Genomic DNA, 22,961 nt, shown 5'->3' with positions numbered 1-22,961 from the left:
AAATGCCTAACCTTTTTAGCTGTTCTTGATAAATCAACACCTTCACCCTAGGAATCATCTAGTGAATCTCATTTTGTCTACCTCCGGTGCCAAAAATCCTTTCTTAAGTACAGGACAAAAACTGTACACAGTTCTCCAGGTGCAACCTCAGTAACACCCCATGCAGTCGTAAGACTCCCCTGAACTCCAAACCCCTAGCAATCAAAGTCAAAACTCCCTCTGCCACCTTAATTACTTGCTGAACCTGGATGACAATGATTTGTATTTCATCTACAAAATCATCTCGATCCCTCTGTGCTATCCAATATCCACTACTGGAAGTGTTTGATCAAGCACCATCCAGTAGTCTATCTCTTTAAATAATAATCTGCCTTTGATTCTTCCGACCAAAGTAATGACCTCACGCTTTCCTGCATTAAACTTTATCTGTCAAGTTTTTGCCCATTCACTCAACCTATCTGTATCCACTTTGCAGACTCCCTGTATCCTCATAACAATATACCCTCCCACCTATTTTTGGATATTTTATACTCTGTTCCCTCCTCCAACACCTATAGATAGGTATTTGAGGCTGTAGGCCCGATTCTCATGGCAGTCTGCTAGTTACATCTTTCCGACCTGAAAAAGAACCATTAATCCCCACTTATTGGTTTCTGTGTGTTAAATAATCTTCAGCCCAGTCATTATGCCCAAGACTGTGAACTCCTTTCTTGTGCAATAACCTTTTATGTGGCAATTTATTGAATGCCTTTTGGAAATGAACGACTGCAGCATTAAATTTTTAAAAATGTGGTCTGTCAGGCCAGGTTTTCTTGCGGGATCTGACTTGCTTAGTAATAACAACATAATCTGGGGTCATAACAACACTTCTGTATCTGTGGAGTTGTGCATGTGTCCATGGGTCATGTACTCTGCACTTCTGGCTGAAGATCAATGCAAGTGCTTCAGCCTTATCTTTTATCCTGATGTGCTGGATTCCTCCACTATTGAGGTTGGCAATTTTGTGAAATGTCCACCTTCTGTTGGTTGTTTAATTGTCTGTCACTCTTGCAATTATCAATGAACAGGGTTGATCTTCTGGCTTGGTGGTAACAGTAGCATGGGGAATATGCCGAGCCATGAGGTTACAGATCTTGGTTGAATAGAATTCTTTCATTCTGACTCAATTTCAAGTATGGTTATCTGAACGTTTATAATGGCACAGATCATTTTATGTTAAAGTTTAGTTATTTCTAAATATTGAGAACTGAGTCACAAATTCCTTCAAAGATTTCCAAAGGGAACTCATTTGCTTTTCAGCTGTATTTTTTCCATTTTGAAAATGCATAGATTTTTGATAATGAGCTCTTGTAATGTTATAATTTGAAAGTAGATGAAGATTCCTTTGATATCAAGCTCAGGCAGAGTGATTCTATTTAAATATGATTATTCATTCATAGCTTCCTAATATTTGCTATATTATAAATGCAAGGATAACACATGAACACAGGAATTTGATGAATGAATCCGAGACAGTAAGGCATGAGCAACAAAGTGCAACAATGCACAATGGGGTATCCTGTTCAGTATTCAAAGTTCAGAATAATGTCAATACAATTCACAAACGCCACTCTCCCTCATTTCCTGGTGAATGTAAAGCAAGTTTTATTGGGAGGTGATAGCCTAGTGGTATTATTGCTGGATTGTTAATGCAGAGACCCAGGTAATGGCCTGGGGACCCAAGTTTGAATCCTGCCATGGCATATGATAGACTTTGAATTCATTAAATATCTGGAATTAAGAGTATAAAGATGACCATGAATCCATTGTCAATTGTCGGAAAAATCCTTCTGGTTCACTAATATCCTTTAGGGAAGGAAACTGCCATCCTTACCTGGTCTGGCCTACATGTGACTCCAGGCTCACAGCAATTCATTGACTCTTAATTGTTCTCTGGGCGATTAGAGATGGGCAGTAAATGCTGACCCAACCAGAGATGCCCACATCCCATGAATGAATAAATAAAAGGCTTTTCCACAGGTGGACAATGGAGCGTGAAGTACTTTTCTGTCCAGCAAGTTATGGTGTGACAATGTTGGCATTACACCTAGAACAGCACCGTCTTAACTGTATTTATCTCAGACAATGAATGCAAAAGTGAACAAAAATATTACTGCCCCTATTTTAGGTAAACTGCTGTACTTCTGAAATACTAAGTGAACAATGGGAAACAAACAATTCTTGGTTTAAATTATAAATTCGAATCTGAGTTTGAAGTGAGAGATACTCATTTTCACTGCTACTTTGCTGAGCATTTTACAAAGGAAGTTATAAAGGTACTTACTGAACATCAATGAGATTGATTTCATTGTTTGATTTCTGGGGGTGGGGTAAGTACAATTTTAGAAGTGAATCTAAATTATGTAAATTAAAGTAGGATGCGTAAAATCGAAAATGCTACTTAATCTGATGATACGATTTTTAAATGCCAAATAATTGCTGCTCATCTTGAAAGCAATGAATCTGACTCCCTCAGTGGGAAGTGGTGTATTTCTTCCGGTGCAAACAGGTGGACAAACACATTCTTTTGTTAGACATATGCCAAAGGATAATATGATAATTTATTATCTCTAAACATGAAATTTTATACTCAAAATGTAGATGTGTAAACTGTGTAAATACATTTCTAATTCCCTATCTGCTATTGGACTTGGAAAAATGGTTTGATAGAGTGATATAAATAGACTAATGACTTATTGTATCAATTGTTCCTTTAACTGTTCAGTCACTCTCATTTTCATAACCCCTACAGTATTCTTAGAGCAATATAATTCTCTACATGACTAAATGTAGAAATTTGATGGTACCAAACAATATTTTTCTTTCACTTGCCCTGATCATAAAGTTAGCATGTTGGAGCATTTATGACAAAGAAGGGTAAGCCACATTTTGTGCTGATAGTGTAACTAAATCACATACCATTGTTGAGAAACAGTGCTGAACAGAAGCAAGCAACTGTGGATAGTGCAGAGTTGCCAATACTACTGCCACTCCTGGAGCTAAGTGGTATTTCCAACATCTGGGTACAGTGTAAAGAGACTGTTTTCTCATCTTCATATTTTTAGAGACCTTAACTTGGGTGTGTTATCCTCTGCATTACTGAAAGTCCTATTTCTGCATGAAGCAATATTTTGGAAAATTTACTGAACCTTACTTCCAGCTTATTCTCTCTTCACAAACCCCTCTTTTGACAGCATTGTTATTCACTGTCTGAAAGCACCAGGTGCATTCTGGCACCTTGCTGAAGACTATGACAACCTTGGCATCGAGTGTTACAGATTATCTGACACCTGCACTCTGATCCTATTCGACTGAACTTGGAGAAGTTACTGATTATAACAAGGAATAGGAACCTCTATTTTTATTCCCTAACTGAGGGTTGCCAGTGCCAATTGTAGACTTGTTGTCACATTGTCTGAAATTAGATAACTACCTCTGACTTGATAAACTATTATATGGCAAAATTCAGAAAAGATGGGAAATGTGGATTTTTTAAGTTAAAAGTATAACCATACCAACAGCTTAAAAGCACTTTCAACTTCATAAAACATTTCAAGACACTTCACAGGAGAATAAAGAAACAAAATATCAAATCACATGAGTAAATATTATGTAAGATAACCAAAGGCTTTGGTCAAAGAGTAACTTTGAAGAAGTGCCTTAATAAAGGAAGGTGAGATACAGAGGTTTAGGGAGGAAATTCCAGAATATTTGACCATAAGATGCATAGCAACATCTGACACCAGTCTCAAACCATTGCTGAATATTTTGGTCATGTCTTTGCTACGTTCAGACATGACTGTTCCAATACACGCCTGGCTGGTCTCTCCCAATCTCTGTAAACCTGATGTCACGTCTTGTGTTCCCAAGGATTAATCAGTGACCGTCTCTTTATTTTTCATGTTCCCCTGGGTAACGTCATTCAAAAGCACATAAATAGTTATCAAGTGTGCTGGTAATATTCTGATCTACCTCACTATTCTTGTCTCATGCTCTGTTGCTAAATTATCAGATTGCATGTCCAGCATTCATTCTAGCAAACATCATCTTATTAACAATTGTTAAAATATAAACCATTTTTTTGGTTACTGTTCCATAATCTCTCTCTAGCTACTGACTCCACTCCTCTCCCTGGCAATAGTGAGAGATTAAACCAATTTGGAGAGAGATCATGGCGAATTGAGATGGAGTTAGAAATCACTGTGAATGATAGAAAATCTTAAAATCTCAACTATACTTGAAATTACAGATTTCATACAGTACACATTAGGAAATTTTCATGCTTCACGTTTTACGTTTTGTACATAGTTAATTTACAAGCTCAAAATTAAATATAAAAGAAACAAGTTAAACAATTAGGTTTACAGCAATCCCAAATTCTAGTCCAAAGCTCGAGGATGTAAACTTAAAACTGAAATGAAGCAAAGATTTCTTGGGTGAATTTGCATTATTAATAAGTAGCTCTTTTCAATAATTTAATATCTAGTAACTGACTGAACCACCTAAGCTTTAAGAACAAATATAATTCTAATTAATTTCTAAATTTGCAAATGGACTGTAAAACATGGGTAATCCTTATCTAGCATTTCAAAGAAGGCAGTTTAACCCAAAGCTTATTGAAAGTGTCTAAAACAGCTTTTAAGCATGAAATGCACTTAAGAGGCATAAAAATCCAGAACTGAGTGGCTCATTGTAACCTCCTTTAGTGAGAAGCCCTTTTGATTATTTCACGAAGATGTTTTATTTTTTTTTAAATAAGGGGAAAGCTTGTTTTTAAAAAAGCTCTACGAAGATAAATTACAACTTTGTTATGAGGCAGCTTAATGCTGGTTTTTGTAATAAGCCTTCAACCTTGCTGAAAGGTTTGAAATGTAGTAGCCAGGTTTTCATTTTAAAAGTGATGCATTTGTTGGTTCTAATGGTCTCTTTGTGCTCTTAATTCCTGTTTTTTTTCCCCCTTATCTACGTGCGTCAGGAGTCTAGCATAATTTTAAACATGCATTTTGTTAACTGGTTACGCACATGGACTTTGCATGTTGTGATCAGTGAGTCATTCCTAGTTGCTGAAAGAGCATCATAGTATTGTGTCATTGAATATATTTGTTGTTAGTGGGCTACTTGCCTTAGCAGAGACAGACAAACATTTTCCATAGGCAAAAAGAGTACTGTCGATGTCCAAAATGTGAAATATAAACAGAAAATGCTGGGTCACTACTTGAAATGTTAATCCTGTTTCTTTCTTCACAGATGCTGCCAGAGTTGTTATTTTTAGCATTTTCTGTTCTTATAACATTCTTGCAGAGCTAGTCAGTTGTAGCATTGTAACCTATTACAGTAATCTGCGGAACACTGAGTACTTATTAATATGATGGTTGCAGCCCTTTAATGACTTGCCAGGTTCATCCAATGATAAGGAATAAAGCTAAGATGTGCTGAGTTCAGCAGTAAATTGTACCCTAAGTGCCCTGGTTTAGCAGAAAGTGAACATGTACAGACCTCGGATAAGATTAGGATCAGTTGTAGATCAGGTAGTAAACAGTTTGTACAAGATGAGGCAGCAAATTGATAGAATTATAACTAACAAAGAGTCAGCACTGTGAGAAGAGGAGGGGGATAAATTTAAGAATGGACCACCTATTATATCCTGATTTAAAAATTGAACATGCCCTACAGAATTATCCTTTACACTGCTTGAGAGTCTTTTAAACAGAGTAAACTGCTGTACAGTGAGCTGTACTTTTATACAAAAAGGGTCAGTATTGTTGTCACAAAATGTAATTTCTGGTGTTTGATCTAACAGCGTCAGAGCCAAACTTAAAGGTACGCTCCAGATTAAAACAGAAAGTGGCAGAGAGAAGAAGTAGCCCTTTACTTCGAAGAAAGGATGGCAGCGCCATAACCACACTTAAAAAGAGACCCATGGATGTTCCAGGTAGGACAATAGTGGCTGTCAGTGAACGGCATTCTTTAATGTCCTCTTGCTTACACATTGATGCCAATTCCTGACGCACATTTGCTGATATGAGCCATTGTAACTGTTTCTGAGAAAGGTTCAAACCTGCTGCATCATTCAGTAAGATCGTGACAGATCTGATTATTCCCCATTCCTGCCTATCTAGGATAACCTTTCACTCCATTACCTGTTAAGAATCAATCTACTTTTGCCTGAAAAATTTTCAAAGATGCTGCCTTTTGCAATACCGCTGCAGTCCGTGTGCTATAAATAGGTCTGCACTGCCGTTATGGAGTGATTTCCAGAATTCTGACCAAGCGACATTGAAGGAGCGTCGATATGTTTCCGAGTCAGTTCAATGAATGGCTTGGAGGTAAACTAGCAGGTGGTAGTATTCCCATGTATCTGCTACCATTGTCCTTCTAGATGATAATGGTTATAAGTTTGAAAGGTGCTGACTAAGGATCTTTAAACTAGGAAGCAGGATATAATGCTGTCTTCTGAACAAATCCATGAAAATATCATTCTATTAAAATGAACTTACCTTGGTGTCTCTTTCTTTCCCTACTACTTCACTGAAATTATTGACTCCTTGCCTAGAGTATTCTTCTTTATATAAATTTAGAACGTGAATGTCACCAGTCTGTTCCCCCAAAGGACAAATTGTATCTCTGATCTTATTCAATGTTCATATGTTCATCAGGATAGTTATTATACTCTCCAGTGAGAAAGAACAAAAGGTGATTTTAAAAGTCTTATATTTTAACATAAAGTAAATTATTTGGCTGAAATAATTGTTTCCTTCATTTCAATATAATTTGTGGTGGACATTCAGTTTCACCTTTCTTCATTCAACATAAATTTTTGAATCAAAATGTAACCATGTCTGGCATTACTGTACAATGTTTTAACTAAATTTGGATTAATTGACGTATCATTGATATTGCCTGCATTATAGTACTCCCTTCTCTAGATCTACAGGGCATTAGCTCAGGAGGTCCAGTGAAGATATTCCAACCACAATTTTGGGTTTCCCAGAGTGCCACTCTGATGTCAAAAATCTGAGCCAGAACATGAAAGAAATGTCCTGGTAATGAATCAGTCGTTTGTTGATTTGTTCCAGGTACCCTTCTGCTATTTACAAGAATCGTCTGAGACGAGAATTACAGCAGAGTTAACAATGACGTGTTATAAAGTTGAAATAAATGGCAATTGGCACTAGTTCCCTGATGTTACCTGTACTTTGCTTTTGGAGTACATCCTGGATTCTAAGTTTTTGTTCCTAACTTGTTACAAAATAATTATATTCACTAGTTGTTCTGTTGAGAATGGATAACAAAAATATTCACTGTGTCTTTGATATTACCCAGACCATGGTGAAAAGAAGAAATTCAATAATGTTAAGGGTTTAAAATTGATAAGGAAGTGTTATTAGATAGGCCATTTTTTACTTACAGTTAAATATCTAAGGATATTCAGGGAAGTGAGAGTGGACATTGTGGAGGCGCTGACAATTATTTTTGGGGTGGTATCAGAGAATGAGAATTGCAGACATTACCTTTGTTCCAAAAAGTGTATAAGAATAATCTAAGCAACTAGAAATCAGTTTAACTTCAACATGGGGAAATCTCTGTAAATAATAATTCTGGACAATGTAGACAAGTGTGATGTTTTAGTAGGCAGAACATGGAGAAACAATAGAAAAAGAAGGTGCATCACGAAAATAGGTGAGGGAGCTGAAGAATAAATCATTAAAAGGTGGCAGGAATGGTTGAAGGAGCAGTTAATAAAGTGTACAGATCCTAGGCTTTATTAATTGGAGCACAAAGTATGAGAGTCAGGAGGTTATGTTGTACTTGGGTATGACACTAGTCCAGCCTCAGCAGGAGTATTGTGTGTACTTCTGAATGTCACATTTTTGGAAGGGTTTGACAGCATAGGAGAGTGTATGAAATATGATTATGAAAATTATTTCAAGGATGAGGAATTACAGTTGTGAAGATTGGTTGGTGGAGGGTTGGGACTGTTTTCCTTGTTGAAGTGAAGATTGAGAAGAGATCTGACAAGTATTCAAAATCGTAAATGGGGAACAAATGTTCTTACTCCCGAAAGCATGAGTAGAACAGGGCATAAATTTAAAATAATTAAAGAAGCAAGAGTAATTTGTGAAAAAAAATTTCGTCATCAATGGTTAGGGCCTGGAATTCATTGCCAAAGAGTGTTTGGGAGAAAAGTTCAAGGCATTCAAAACAGAATTAGAGGGCTATGTAAAGGAACAATGTTCATGGTTAGGCAGAGAAGACAGGAGAACGACACTCTGTTAGATGTCCATTTGTAGATCTGGCACAGACATGACGGTCCAGTTCTGTGATCCTTAGGTGATTTTTGTCAGTGCTGGGTGGGTGACTTTCATACAACGAACCTTACCATATTATTCAGGTTCCCAAAAATGTTCATATCTAATGCAAATAAGTTCCCTGACAACTAGAAAATGAAATGTTGTTTGTGCAGTTTGAGCTAGGTTATTAGAAGCATAGGAAGTTTTCATATCTATGGCATCTGCCAAAATAACCTATCATTAACAGTATCACTGGACTCAATGTGAACAGTTTTCTCTCTACAGATGCAGTCAGACCTCCTGAGTTTCTCCAGCAATTTGTTTTTGTTTCAGGTTTCCAGCATTCATAGTTCTTTGTTTTATTTTAAATGTCATATAGTTAACTGTAAGATGAGACTCTGATCACATATCCATTCCACCACCAATAACAATAACTAATCCATTTGTTTGCTAGTCATGTTTGTAAAATTTGCTTATAAATTTATGTCAATAAAAAGGTGTAAATGTATTCAATTATCAGTCTTATCAGTAAGGCTATTTTATTTCACTCATTCAAAAGTACAGAAGGATGTGTAGTGCCATCTAGGTTTCAAGAAATGGAAATACATTTAAGTGCAAAACGTAAGTGCTCTGACCACCTCACGTTAGTTTTATATTAATTCTCTTAAAGCTCAGATCAGGGCTGTGTTCATGACCAAGAAAGAATCTATTGATATTGGCTGAAGGTTATTAGAAATCTCTTCAATGGAATGATGCACTTTCTCTGTATGCTCCTTAATAACTGTTCCAAAAGACCATCAAATTAAGTTAGATAGCATAAGTGGAACTTTAAGTGCTGATGTGAGGGCAATCTATTACCTACAAAATACCACAGGGTGTGAACAAACTGACCCTAATGATTGGCAACGAATTATTTTGAATTGCTACCATTTTAGACAATACTACTTTCCCATCTGTGCAAGAGTTCAAAGAGTGCTTCATAAATGTGATTCACATTGACAGGTGATTTCTGGGACACCCTCTGTACATTTGATTTATACAAGAAGGATGTTGAGGTCTTATTTGGATTTCACATTGTCTGCTGTACAATTCAGAGGACCATGTACATGACTATAGTATTTCCTGTGTTGCAGCAAAATTTTGAACACTCTGATACATGATTGAAAAGTAGCTAACTTGTATCTTGTAAAGTAAGGAACATTTCCAGCTAGGAGAATAGACCTTGCCAGAAGACTTATTGAAATAACTCTTCAGAGGCTGGCATCCCATCACCAATTAACCTTTATTCACAATTGCATAGCCTTTGACAATAGCACTGTCACTTCCTGAGTCAGCTATTCAGGGGTTTGATTTCCCTGATTTCACCCCTTTATATCAGCCAGCTCTCCCTGATTGGAGCTGTTAATCTGGTTCAATCAGGGAGCTTATGAGGTCCAGCTGGTTGACCTTGTTACAATCATTACATCCCTCCCCCTCTGAGTCCACAGGCACAGGGTGTCCAATTCCTGCGGGGGTGTCAAAAGGTCCAACTGCTTATTCAGGATAGTCACACCTACCCACACTTCAGGAGTCACTGGTCTTGATCTCACGTTGATCGTGCCACTTACCCATACAAGGCCACTTCCATGATTCTTGCACCAAAATGTCTCCTGCATCAAACTGTCTCTCCTTCTTGGCGGAGTCTTGGGTTCAGCATTGGAGTTCCAGATGCCATTGTCATGCCCCAACCCAGTTCAAGAAGATTGTACTTACCCTGATGTGGAGTCTTCTACCCATTAGCAATTTTTCTTGTGCTATCCCTGTAGTTGCATGAAAGGTGGTCATATAATCAAACAAGAACCATGACAGTTTGGTATCTAGTGAGGTCATAGGCTGTTTCTTCAACCAACCTCCAAAGCACGGACTGCTTGGATGATGGGTGGTATGGAACTGTCCTAATATGCCAAATCCCATTCAACTTTAGTTAAAGTCTCTGCTGGTAAATGACGGCCCATTACTTGTGACCAATGACTCCAAGACTCTGTGTGTCACAAAAGATGTGCCAATTTTTCTATTGACGCTCCAGCGTTTGTTGAATCGTCTCTGTGTACGTCCAACCACTTTGACGGGCATCTACAGTGATTAAAAGCATCAAACCATGAAAGGATCCCCATAGTCGACATGCAACCGAGTCCAAGGTTTCCCCGATCATTAACGTAGATGTGAGGGGGCTGCTGGCGGTAATTTTTGTCCTTGTTGACCTGAGCACTGTCCCACCAACATGGCTATGTCTGCATCCAAGCCTGGCCACCAGACAGTGCTCCTTGCGAGCAGCTTCGTTTTGGAGACCCATGGTTAGCTCTGGTTGAGTTCAACAAATATTTGACAACAACCTTGGCTTGGGACAATTGCTATTGCTCTCGCTCTCCCTCTCCCTAACACTGTGCCGTCCTCTACTGTGAGCTGGACCCTGTAGGTCCAAAGAGATTTTAATTCTAGCTGCGATGGCCCTTTGGTTTCTCCCATTAATACCAATTGTTTCAGTTTTTAAAGGACTGGATCCTTCCATGTCCAAAGTCTGATATTGTTAGCTATGACAGGTAGCGTGTCCAGAAAATTCAGTATCAAGACTCACTCTTCCATTGGGCATACCATAAAAGGTGTATCTGCATTTGCGACTTGGCCTCCAAGATAGTGTTCTAATTTGTAATTATAAGCTCTTAATATTAGAGCCCACCATTGAATGTGGCCTGAAGCTAGGAGTGGCACTGCCTTGTTCTCCTCAAGCCGACTAAGTCGGGGTTTGTGGCCAATGATTATCATTAATTTTTGCACATAAAGGTATTGATGGACATTTCTGACTCCAAGTATGGCTGCCAAACCTTCTTTTTCTATTTGGGCTTATTTACGCTCTGCATTTACTAAAGTCCTGGATGAATAAGCTAATGGGCATTCCTCTCTAGTAGACCACCTATGAGTTAATATCACCCCAGTGCCATAAGGGGAGGCATCGCATGTCAATACCAGATCTTACTTGGGATCATAGTGTGCCAACACCTTAGAGGATGATGATGATTTCTTGATTTCTTCGAAGACTAGGGCCGATTAGACCATTTCCAAGACCAACCCTTTTTTTATAAGTTGATTTTATGGTGCCAAGATGGATACCAAGTTATAATCTTTCCATAATAATTTACCAGATCAAGAAATGACCTAAGCTGTTGGACAGACGTGGAAGCCGGGGCATCTTTGATTGCCCTCGTTTCATATTCCAATGGGTGTAACCTGTTTAACCTGTTTACCCTGTAGCCCAAAAAGATCACTTCTGGGGCCTGGAACACACATTTTTCCCCTTCTTAGGCACATGTCTGTCTCAGATAAACGCCTTAGGACAATATTCAAGTTCTGTAAATGTTGTTTATTAGTTTCCCTGTTATCAGGACATCATCTAGGTAAATGGTGATCTTGCAAAATGTTCTCCATCATCTGCTGAAAAATTGAACAGGCTGACGATATGCCAAATGGTAGTCTTATATATTGCGACAAGCCCTTACGGATATTAATTGTAGCATACTTCTGAGAATCCTGGTTGAAATACAATTGCAAGTAAGCATGGCTCATGTCAAGTTTCATGAAGGACACACCTCCCTCCAGGTTTACGTTCAAATCCTCTATCCAAGGCATTGGATATTTATCCAGCTGTGAAAAGCAGTTTACTGTTTGATTAAAATTCCCACAAAGGCAAACTGACCCATCAGGCTTCAAGTCAGTATGATCAGTGCTGTCTCTTCCACGAATTAGACTAGTTTGGTAAATCCTTCACTTCTCAGTTTTCTCATTCTGCTTTTACTTTTGCCTGTAAGCACATGGTACTAGACAGGGCTTGTAGAATCACGCAATTGCTTCCTTAGTCAATATGCAAAAGTTGCTTCGGATCCTCTGATAGTCACTAGACCTTCCTAGAAAACTACTTGTGTATTTAATAAGGACTTCACTCGGGCAGCTATTCTCTACTTGAATAATGTTGAGCCAATGTAGGTGAATCTCTCACAACCTATTTCACCTCATCAAGCTTGGGCCCAAGTCTTTTACTATACTTATGAAACGCAGCTGGTTTGATTTTCAATAAGAGACCAGAACAAAGGTTGTACCCTTAATCTGCAAAGGTTGCCCAATATAAATTCTCAGACTAGGCTGAAGTCTTGCACAAAGTGAATTTTATTAAAAACTGGTTCTGCAATCACTAGTATGGTCACACCAGTATTGAACTCCATTTGAACCGAATGGCCATTTAACTTGACATTTATCCTGATTGTTTCTGATTTTGATGTTGCTACGCAATTTATCTGTTCCAAACCAGATGCAGGTGGAGTTTCCAGGGTGTGAACTCTCCTGGACATCCTTCTGGATACCAGCCTACAAGTTATCTTACTCCATTTAAGTCTAATAGGACTCTGTTGCTGTCCTGAATCCGCATATCGACAACAATTGCAGTGTCTTAGCGGACAGAATCTTGAAGAAAATGGTAACTGTTTGGCCAAGACCTGGCTTTGTTTTGGGGTTTTGCTGTGGGTCTCATAGAGTTACTCTTATTAGGATATTTCCCGAGTGATACTATATGCAATTGCCTGCAGTCAAGTGGTATTCCCCAAGCTCAAGAGGACTAGCGAGGTTGTCCACTTCCATTGTAATACCTTGCAACTCATGTGCTCCTCTTGCTACAGTTTCTAATGATAAAGCCAGTTGTAGCAACTTTTTGAAGTCTAGTTGAGCTTCAACCAGTTGGCATTTATGCATAGTCATATCATTAATTCCACATACTAGACACAGTTCTAAGCATCTCAGTAAGGGTTATATAAAATTCACAGGTTTCTGCCAGTCGTCTTAACCTAGTCAAAAACCCCAATATGGATTTCCCTAGTTCTCAAATTGCCAAGTAAAGGCGATTGTGTCTCAGGTTTAAAGGAAGCTTAGGGTCCTAATATTCCTTAACTATGTCAGTCAATTCTTGAAAGGTTTTAGTGGTGCCTCAGGCATCGTTAGCTCCTAATGACAGAAAAAGCTGCAGCTCCACAGGCTGTCAGGAGAATTACTTTTTTTTTTCATCCGCTACATGTTATTTGCTTGGGGAAAAAATGCACTTTTCACATACTGGGCCCACTTATCAACGGCAAGATCAAGTCAAGCTGCCCAAATGGAGGTTTTCAAACAAAGCTTACCCTCAACTTCAAAACAACTGCTATAAGCGCGTTTCTTCAGGATTGTTCTTTACTCTGGTCACCGCTGAAATACCTCTTCAGAGGCTAGCATCTTGTAACCAATCACCCTTTATTTACAAATGTATAGCTTTTGATAATAGCACTGAGTCAGGCATTTCAATATCCCTGACAGTCATCCTTTTATGTCAGTCAAGTCTCCCTGATGGGGGCTGTTAATCTGGTCCAATCAGGGAACTTGTATTCTGTGAATTCCAGGTGGTTGACCTTGTTACAGTCACTACAGTTATGAGCAGGTGTAATTTGTACAACTCATCTGCATATTCTATAGCTTTCTATCCTTCTAGTTTCAAATTTCTGAAATAGTGGTGAGTAGGATTGAGTAGTTTAGTAAAGTTTAAAAAGTTGAGCATTACCTTCATAGAATAAGTTGAAAAACAAATGAGGTGATTGTTAGTATTAAAGTCCTTCCTAACATAAACTAGAAAAATAAAGGAATAAAGTTAAAATTTCAACAGTCTTTGATGAATCCTCTGCTTAGCTTGCTCTCTGGGAGACCTCGGCTGTCTATTCGCAATGCCACCACTATGTGCTGAAGTTCTGAATAATGAGTGCTACTGAGAAAGTTTAACTTATTTGGTTTTTGTTGAATTACCTTGGCAAGGAGATTAGAATTTAAGCAGAAATTATTATGCTATGCAGATAGTGTGAAGCTTTCTTACTGTCCTTCAATAAGAGGTTCATGGATTTCCCTTTCCTGTAGAAAAGACTCTGAAAGCAAGTCACGGGTGGCTTTGTCAATTTTCAGAAGCATCAGACATTGTGAGAATTATGCTAGATGACTGTAGGCTGCCATACATCGTACTCAATGCACACACTGCTTCACAGAATTAAGCAGATGACTTTTCAGACCAAAGGAGACTCTGCTGCAGGATTTGGAAGGGATGGAGACAACTCATCATTTGGTCTTTGTCTGCTAATTTCCACTCCATAAAAAAAATCCTCAAACATTCATGTTACTCTGTTACTGGTGGATATTCCAATGATAGATCAGAACATTACTATTTTACAGCATGTAGGAGCAAATTATTGCAGATGCTGGAATCTGTATTGCACTTCAGCTGTGATGAAGAGTTATCTAGATTCAACATTAGCTTGCTATCTCTCCATGGATACTGCGAGCCCCACTCTGATCTCCAGCATTTATTGTTTTCATTATTTTACAGAAAGTAGGATGTTTTCTCATTTGGTGAAAAAACATGAGAAATCATCAGTGAAAACTATATTCCTCTTTTTTTATTAAAAAGTAAACAAAGTGAAGTCCTGCACAGAGGGTCAACACCAGATGATTGGCCGCAGCAGAAGTAATTTTTTAAAATGGCATAAATCAGAAAATAGGGATTGTGTGGTGAAATGCCTAGGTTTTAAAAGCCATGAAATTCCAGGATGGAGTTAAGACCTTGAAATTGTGGTGACGATGAGTTATAGTACGTTCAAGAGATGTGGGCTTCATTGGCTGAGTCAGCGTTCATTGTCCATCCTTAATTTCCCTGGAGCATTGTCCTTTCTATATTGAAGATGGAGGTTGTGGAATGAGTGCGAGAATTGAGTATTTGGAACTTGGAAGGAGTAAAATGGGATAGTCTGAAGAAGATTATTTTTGTAGTACCACTAAAGTAGAAAAGGATAACATGGGTTGTAGTGAAGAAAGATGGGTCACCCATCAGTTTTATCTTGTATCCTGTTCAGAAAAACAAGACAGCTGCAGGAAGAGTCTTCCCAGTTATGGCAATAATATTCAAGACTTGGATGGAGCTGTAAAGGGTAAAGATGTATTTGACATGAAAGCACAAACTACATTGCTCAGAAGTAATGTTAATAAATTGAGATGGCAATGTCATTTAAGTTCAGTAAAGATCTATAAGGGCACCTAGACGTTCCTGCACTACACCATTCAGAAATCTCTCCATTTAAATAATACACTGCTTTTTATTCTTCCTGCCAAAGCAGTCAACTTTGCTTTTTCACATGTACTCCATTTGCCAAATTCTTGCCCACTCACTTAAACCGTCTGTAACCCTTTGCAGACTCTTCATATCCTCCTTAAAGTCTGCTTTCCTTTCTTTTAATCATCAACAAATTTGGTTAGTTTACACTGTTTCATCACCATAATCGTCTCCCCCAAAACTATGAGCTTTCTTTTGAGTTTTAAATACAATCAACACATTTTGAAAATCCAAATAGCCCACATCAACTGTTGCCTTTACCTCCCCTGCTCATCAAATTCTAATAAATTTGTCAACTAAAGTTTTCCCTTAAGTTTTATCCAGAACCATGTTGACTGTGCTAATGTTTTGATTTTCTAATTCCTCAATCTATGCCAATATACTGTCTGCAATTCAACAGACGCTCATTGTGTAAACTGTATTCTTTCATTTCAACATAAGGAAAATGTTCAAGATCCCAATTCTATTCACTTTCCAGATTGTATATCCACAATTCTGATTCATAGAGTTATATACTTCATATCCAAATCAAAAGGAAGTGTATTCCTGTTGGCATCTGACTTCAGTATGAAGTAGCCAAATGCTTGTAAATAGTGACTGCGTCCTTACCTGACCAGGTAACGTCCTCAAGGTATCTTGCAGGTTTTGGAACATATAGGAGCTAGCGTTTTGCCTGACGTCTCTGAGTTTAATTTTCTTTTAATTTGTAATATTTATATAATGTTATGTTCAGCATTCTTTTCAGAAATAAGATTGGTTGTTATTTATCACCTCAAATGTTTTAATTTATTGTGAGAATATCCCTTCTTGAGATTCCTAAGGATCTGCAATGTATTTCTGCTCCATTCACTCATTAGGGAGCTTAACTGAAGCAATTATAGGGGAACCTCCTGACACATCAAAGGATGGGCATTCAACTCCGGGTGGGAAGTGGAATTAACTTCCTGACCGTTTCAAGCCTAGATCTCATTTATCTCGGGGCAGTAGCCTCAAAAATGTGGTTTATGTTTTTTCATCAGTCTTTCAAAACTTTGTATTTTAAAAGGCTTAATATTGAAATACAGTGGTATGTTGCCTTCCATAACTAAAGAAAATCAATTGTAATGTACATGTTCTATCCATTTGATGATAGAGTACTTTCAATCAACATTGTGTGAGGAACAAAGAATTCATGTGGCACCTGCCATTCTCAAAATGATTCATTTATCATGACTGTTTTCTTTCCGAAGATCATAAGAAATAGGAATAAGACGAGGTTATTTGACTTCTAGAGTGTGCTGCATGTTCATTAAGATCATGGCTGATTTGATTGTGGTCTCAAGCCCACTTTCATGCCTGCTTCCCATAGCCTTGGAGTCATACAGCACAGAAACAGACTCTTCAGTTCAACTTGTCCATGCCAATCAAGCTTCTCAAACTAAACTAGACCCCTTGCCTGCATATGGCCTATATCCCTCTAAACCTTTCTTATTCATGTACGTACCCAAATGTCTTTTAAATGTTGTCACTCTCTGTCATGCTGTCCCTGTCTGTGTCTCTTTCTCTGTCACTCACTCACTCTGTCACTCTCTCTGTCCCACTCTCACTGGGTTTCCTTCTGCCTCTTTCTCTCTTTCTCTCTCATTTTCTTGCTCACTCCCATTCTCTCTCACTCTCTGTTATAATGTCGAGACATCACAGAGACAGACTGACTTCAAACAGCAGCTGAACCTCAACGTTGAAGTTTCAAATTCACACCCAGATCCTGACTAAACTACAAGCATTACTCTGCAATTCTCACAAACTTTCCACATCCTCACACTTTAGAATTTTACAAAGCAATCTCCGAGAGTGGCACATTCAGTCCCTGAGCAGACTTTGAAAACTCATTCTTTGTTGCTGCACATTTTGTTTTAAAAACTATAGGAAGGGGCTGTGCTCCCAGTTTAAACCAGGAGGAAGCTATTTCCTCCAGCTGGGGAAACTTTACAGTTCCCCAGCATTGTTAGATCAAACCTCTGTCTAACTAAGGCTTGATACAGCAAATTTGATGACACTGCTCTCTGGGGAAGAGAGTTCAAAAGCCTAAGGTCTCTCTGAGAGAGAAAATTCCTCCTCATTTCTGTCTTCAATGGAAGGACCATTATTTTTAAACTCAGGCACTTAGTTTCAGATTCTCCCACAATGAGAAACTGTGTTAGCACTTATCCTTAAAATCATACATGTATATAGAATATTGCAATGGCCATAATGGAGGAAGTTTTCATTTTATAACCTCTTGGTCATGTTTTTGCCAATTAGATTATGCAGCAAGTTGGAAGGAAAGAGTAATGATAACAGGAGTAACTAGTGGCTCTGAACAAAGGAAATGTTTTGTTTTTTAATAAATGTAGCAGCAAGCGTCTGGTTTAATTTGTTTTGTGCATGTGGTCTATTTGTTTACATGTGCAGCACTTCTTAAAAATTCTTAAAAAGATGTCTTATGAGTGGGCACACAGTAACTTGTGTGTCTTTCAGAACCCAAGAATGTACACCATCAGATCCAGGGGATTTGTTGGACTTTAGTGCCTTAAGTTTCTCTACTGTTTTTCTACTAATATTCATTTTCTTAATGTCTGATAAGAGTAACAAGATTTATGTTTGTCTGTTTCTGGTGTGGAATTTGTGTCTTCAGCTGAAGACAGACAATATTTATTCATTGTCTCTGCCACTTCCTCATTCCCTATGATAATATATTCTGTCTGTGCCTCATGGAGACCATGTTTAGCTGGTGTGGCTTATCAGTAACATTGTAATCGGCAGCAAATGATCATTACTTGTATTCGCTTATGATTTAGCAAACGTGGCTTGAAGTTTTAGTGAGAATTTGCTAATTATGTTTCTTGTTTGTTCAGATTCAGCTTGTAACAGTGCTCCTGGATCTGGCCCAAGCTCCCCCAACAACAGCTCCAACAACATCACTACAGAAAATGGGATTACAGGATCAGCAACCAACATGCCAACGGAGGTAACCTTTCTATGGCAAATGTCGCTCCCACAGGTGTTTATGTAAAAGAAATCCAGTCTTGCTTCAGAATTTTAGGAGCAGAGAGGCTGACGTTTCGGGCCTAGACCCTTCATCAGAAAAGAGCAGTTTTTCCGCCGCCTCCGCCTCCACGCTTACTTCTTTAACCGTGAACCTAACCCTCCCTCTACTGACCCCTTCTCCCGCTTCCAACACACCCCCTCCTCCTGGACACCACCCCAAGGCCTCCTACCCTCCCTCGACCTCTTCATCTCCAACTGCCGTCCTTTTCTGATGAAGGGTCTAGGCCCGAAACGTCAGCCTCTCTGCTCCTATGATGCTGCTTGGCCTGCTGTGTTCATCCAGCCCTGCACCTTGTTGTCTCGGATTCTCCAGCATCTGCAGTTCCTACTATCTTTGCTTCAGAATTTTTTTTTTTTTTTTTTTCCTTCTTTGGATCTTTTTTCCCTCCACCAAAAAAAAAAATTTTTAAAAACACTACACCAAGTAACTTGTCAGTTCCCAAACTGTTTCAACAGCACTTCATCTCCCTCTTAAGGATTGCATGCTGGACATAAAAATAAGTCTTTCAATAAGTCAAGACCATCTGTACAGATTACATGAGGTTATTAAGGTCACTAATAAAGGCTTGTTGTTAAAAAAAACTCACGTGATTCATGGATATTCGTAAACATCTACAGCACAGAAAAAGGCCAAATAAAAACCGAACGAACTGCTCATGCTGTAAATCAGGAACAAAAACAGAGGTTGCTGGAAAATCTCAGCAGGCCTGGCATCATCTGTGAGGAAGAATCAGAATTAACGTTTTGGGTCCAGTGACCCTTCCTCAGAACTGATGGTAGCTAGGAAAATGTCAGTTTATATGCAGAAGATGGGGTGGGGGAAGGAGTTAAGAAGTAAACGATAGGTGGAGATAGAGCCCTAAGAGAGAGAAGAACAGTTGGACAGACAATGGAATTGATAACGATCTGGCTAGGAGGGTGAATAGCTGTTAATGGACACTGTTAGTGGCTAACAATAGGTAGTGTGTAATGGTAGGCTATGTGATAACAAGGCCTGGTGTGTGGGGTAAGGGGCTAGGACATGGGAGAGTTCAGGCCCTAAGATTATTGAATTCAGTATTGAATCCAGAGAGCTGCACAGTTCCCAGGTATAAAACGAGTTGTTGTTCTTCCAGCTTGCACTGAGCTTCATTGGAACACTGCAGCAAACCTGAGACAGATGTTGGCCAAGGAACAGGGTGGTGTGTTAAAATGGCAGGCAACTGGAAGCTCAGGGTCATTTTTATAGAGTCGAGGTGTTCCTGAAGGCAATCAGTTTGTTCCACAAAGTATTGTGCTTTGGCTTTCCAATGCAGAGGAAACTATATTGTGACACCAGATGCAGTAGACTAGGTTGCTTACAGTGCAGGTAAATTGCTGCTTCTCCTGGAAGGGGTGTTTTGGGCCTTGGATAGTGAAGAGGGAGGAGGTAAACAGGCAAGTATTACACCTTCTACAATTGCTTGGGAAGCTGCCTTGTAATGGTAGTGGGGAAGTGGATCAGGTGTCCCGGAGGGAACGGTCCCTGCAAATGTTGACACTCTACACTTGGTCCTCAACTCTAAGACATCTATGTTATTTGTAAATAATTGCAGTCCCAACACTGATCCTTGAGGCACATCACTAGCCACTGACTGCCAACCAGAAAAACACCCATTTATCCAGGGTCACTGGACTTGAAACATTAACTGTATTTTTAGAGTCATAGAGTTGTACAGCATGGAAACAGACCCTTAAGTCCAACTTGTCCATGCCAACTAGATATCCTAAATTAATCTAGTCCCATTTGCCAGCATTTGGCCCATATCCCTCCAAACCCTTCCTATTCATATACCCATCCAGTGCCTTTCAGATGTTGTAATTGTACCAGCCTCTACTGCTTCCTCTGGTAGCTGATTGCATACACACATCACCCTCTGTGTGAAGAAGTTGCCTTTTAAGTCCCTTTTTAATCTTTCCCCTTTTACCTTAAACCTCTAGTTCTGGACTCCCACACCTATGGGAAAAGACCTTGGCTATTCACCCTATTTGCCTAATCATGCCCCACATGATTTTATAAACCCCTTATAAGGTCACCCCTTAGTCTCTGATGCTCCAAAGAAAATAGCCCCAGCCTATTCAGCCTCTCCCTATAGGTCAAACACTCTAACCCTGGCAACATCCTCATAAATCCTTTTTGAACCCTGTCAAGTTTCACAACATCCTTCTTACAGGAGGGAGACCAGAACAGAATGCAGTATTCCAAAAGTGGCCTAACCAATGTCCTGTACAGCCTCAACATGACCTCCCACCTCCTATACTTAACGCACTGACCAATAAAGGCAAGTATACCAAATTTCTCTCTACACATGCTTCAAGACATGCTGAGTTTCTCCAGCTCTGTCAGTTTTTGTTTCAAATCTCCAGCATCTGCATTTCTTTGTTTTTGTTTAGTGTTTAATTCACTGCCACATCTCTTCCAGGTATGCCCACCTTGAAGTTCTATTGCAGTTTCTGACAGGACTTTTGTTTGATTTTTTCTTCTTGTTCACCATCACTGCTTTCATGTTCCATCCTAGTATCAGACAAGGTATTTGCTGAAACTCACTTCCGCAGCCACGTCTCATTTCTAGTAACTCTGTGCAATTCTGATTTGCCCCATGTGGTTCAAACTAAAGTTTCACCCTTAGCGTTTCAAATCCATCTAGGATTATCCAACTATCTCTGTGATATACAACACTGCTCAGACAACTGTTCTTGCCATATCCTGATATCCGTATTCAGTATCGCCACGTGAACTCTTTCGACCTCTCTCTCCATCAGAACTTCCCCGTGCTATCTCCAAGCTATTCATTTTAAGAAGAAAATTTTTCTCTCTCTTTCGAGCATTAAGGAATAAGATGCACACACGCACACAAGTCACACATGCACGCGCAGCCACACACTTTCCCGCTTACTTCATCCCTGCTCTAACCCCACTTCTTGTCGGGTATTTACCATACCTTCTAACCTGCCGATTGACGTTAGTTCCCAGTTAAACAAAGCCTCTCTTTCACATTTCTCATCATTATCTTCAAATTCCTCTTAAGACCTCTCTATTCCTATCTTTATAATCTCTTCTAGCTGTGCAGCCCTCCAGTTCTGCCCTCTTGAGCTTCTGAGATCTTGATAATTTTACCATGGGTTGTCTTGCCTTTAGCTGCTGAGACCCTAAGCTTAGTCTCGGAAAGAGGCTTGCAGAGGAACGTAGCAAGTGAGAGAGAGGGTGTCCATTATAATGGGATTGCCCATAGATACCAATTGAATGACTTTACAATCACACAGATGACAAAAACAAAGAGGTGATTCAGTTCATGACTTTTGTGCTCATGCTCACATTTCAACTGCAGCAACTTACTCTAAGCTTGTTGCTCTGCCCTTCACAGTATTATTTAATGTTCTTTGTTTTAAATAAATAGTTAGTTTCCTTTTAAGAGGTAATTTAGGACCTGCCTCAGTGTCCTATCGTGTTCTATATTCTAATGACCCTTGCCAGAGAGGGCAAAATCTTCTAATACCCTTCTGACATCCTCTAATAATAATGCATTTATGCCTCCGTGATCCAAAGAGGAAACTGGTGATAATCTAAGTCTTGGTGCGCTGATTCTGAAGTTCGAGTTTTATAATGTCATGGAAAAATCAACAAATATCACATAAGTAACAATTTGATATTATGTTTTTTATTGTTGAAATTCATGTCATCCCTTTTCTGTTTCAGTCTACAATGCCTCACAAACTCGTTACTCGAGATGGCTCAGTGACACAATTGCCTCTGTATACTTCGCCATCTTTGCCCAACATAACTCTAGGTCTGCCAGCCACAGGTCCCTCTAGTGTAAGTACTGAACCACTGATATTGCTCATGTACCATTAATGACAAATGATAGTGGAAATATCAAGCAGACATCAATTAAATCAGCTAGTGGCTCAGATTCCATTTCATTTCTTTCTTTAGCTGTTTTGATAGAAAGTTTACAGATGGTTAAGGAACAGTAAACAGATCCCAGCACTTGTGTTAAACAATCCTCCAATCTGCAGTTGAGAGAACTTGGGGGCATTGCCATAGCTCCTCCTCACCCCACTTCCATTGTATAAATGGATGTGGTGAAGTGGCAATTTAGGATGATTCTCTGAATATTTCAATTTACATTAGTTCTGCAGTTTTGAAGCACAGGTTCACACTTATATTCTCCACGTAGCGAATTCCTGATTTTGGCTAAGCTATTTGAAGCACCAGGTGAAGGTGGGACGAGATTGTAAAGTGGTACTACCCTGCCCCTCCCAATTCTGCAGACATTCAGTAGCCTAAAGCAGTAGTCTAAAAACAGATAGTATGACTTTTGAACAGAAAATCCAAGAGTGCTATA

At 39.1% G+C, this 22,961-nt stretch overlaps 1 protein-coding gene across 8 annotated transcripts in view; it reads left to right on the top strand.

Annotated features, from left to right (window-relative positions):
- Window positions 1-22,961, top strand: part of hdac4 (histone deacetylase 4) — a 461,100-nt gene that overhangs the window by 312,904 nt on the left and 125,235 nt on the right. For 7 of the 8 annotated variants that reach the window (XM_048598640.1, XM_048598638.1, XM_048598642.1 and 4 more), the window contains 3 exons: window positions 5,840-5,971; window positions 18,405-18,517; window positions 22,313-22,429. In XM_048598640.1, the coding sequence (XP_048454597.1) occupies window positions 5,840-5,971; window positions 18,405-18,517; window positions 22,313-22,429 (362 nt within the window). The remainder of the gene's footprint in view (window positions 1-5,839; window positions 5,972-18,404; window positions 18,518-22,312; window positions 22,430-22,961) is intronic. The other variant, XM_048598645.1, reaches the window with a different exon arrangement.

The sequence above is a fragment of the Rhincodon typus genome, chromosome 7, assembly GCF_021869965.1.
Source record: "Rhincodon typus isolate 14 chromosome 7, sRhiTyp1.1, whole genome shotgun sequence".
NCBI classification, from domain to species: Eukaryota; Metazoa; Chordata; class Chondrichthyes; order Orectolobiformes; family Rhincodontidae; genus Rhincodon; species Rhincodon typus.
The sequence above is the reverse complement of the archived record's forward strand: the minus strand, read 5'-3'. Positions and strand labels throughout refer to the sequence as shown.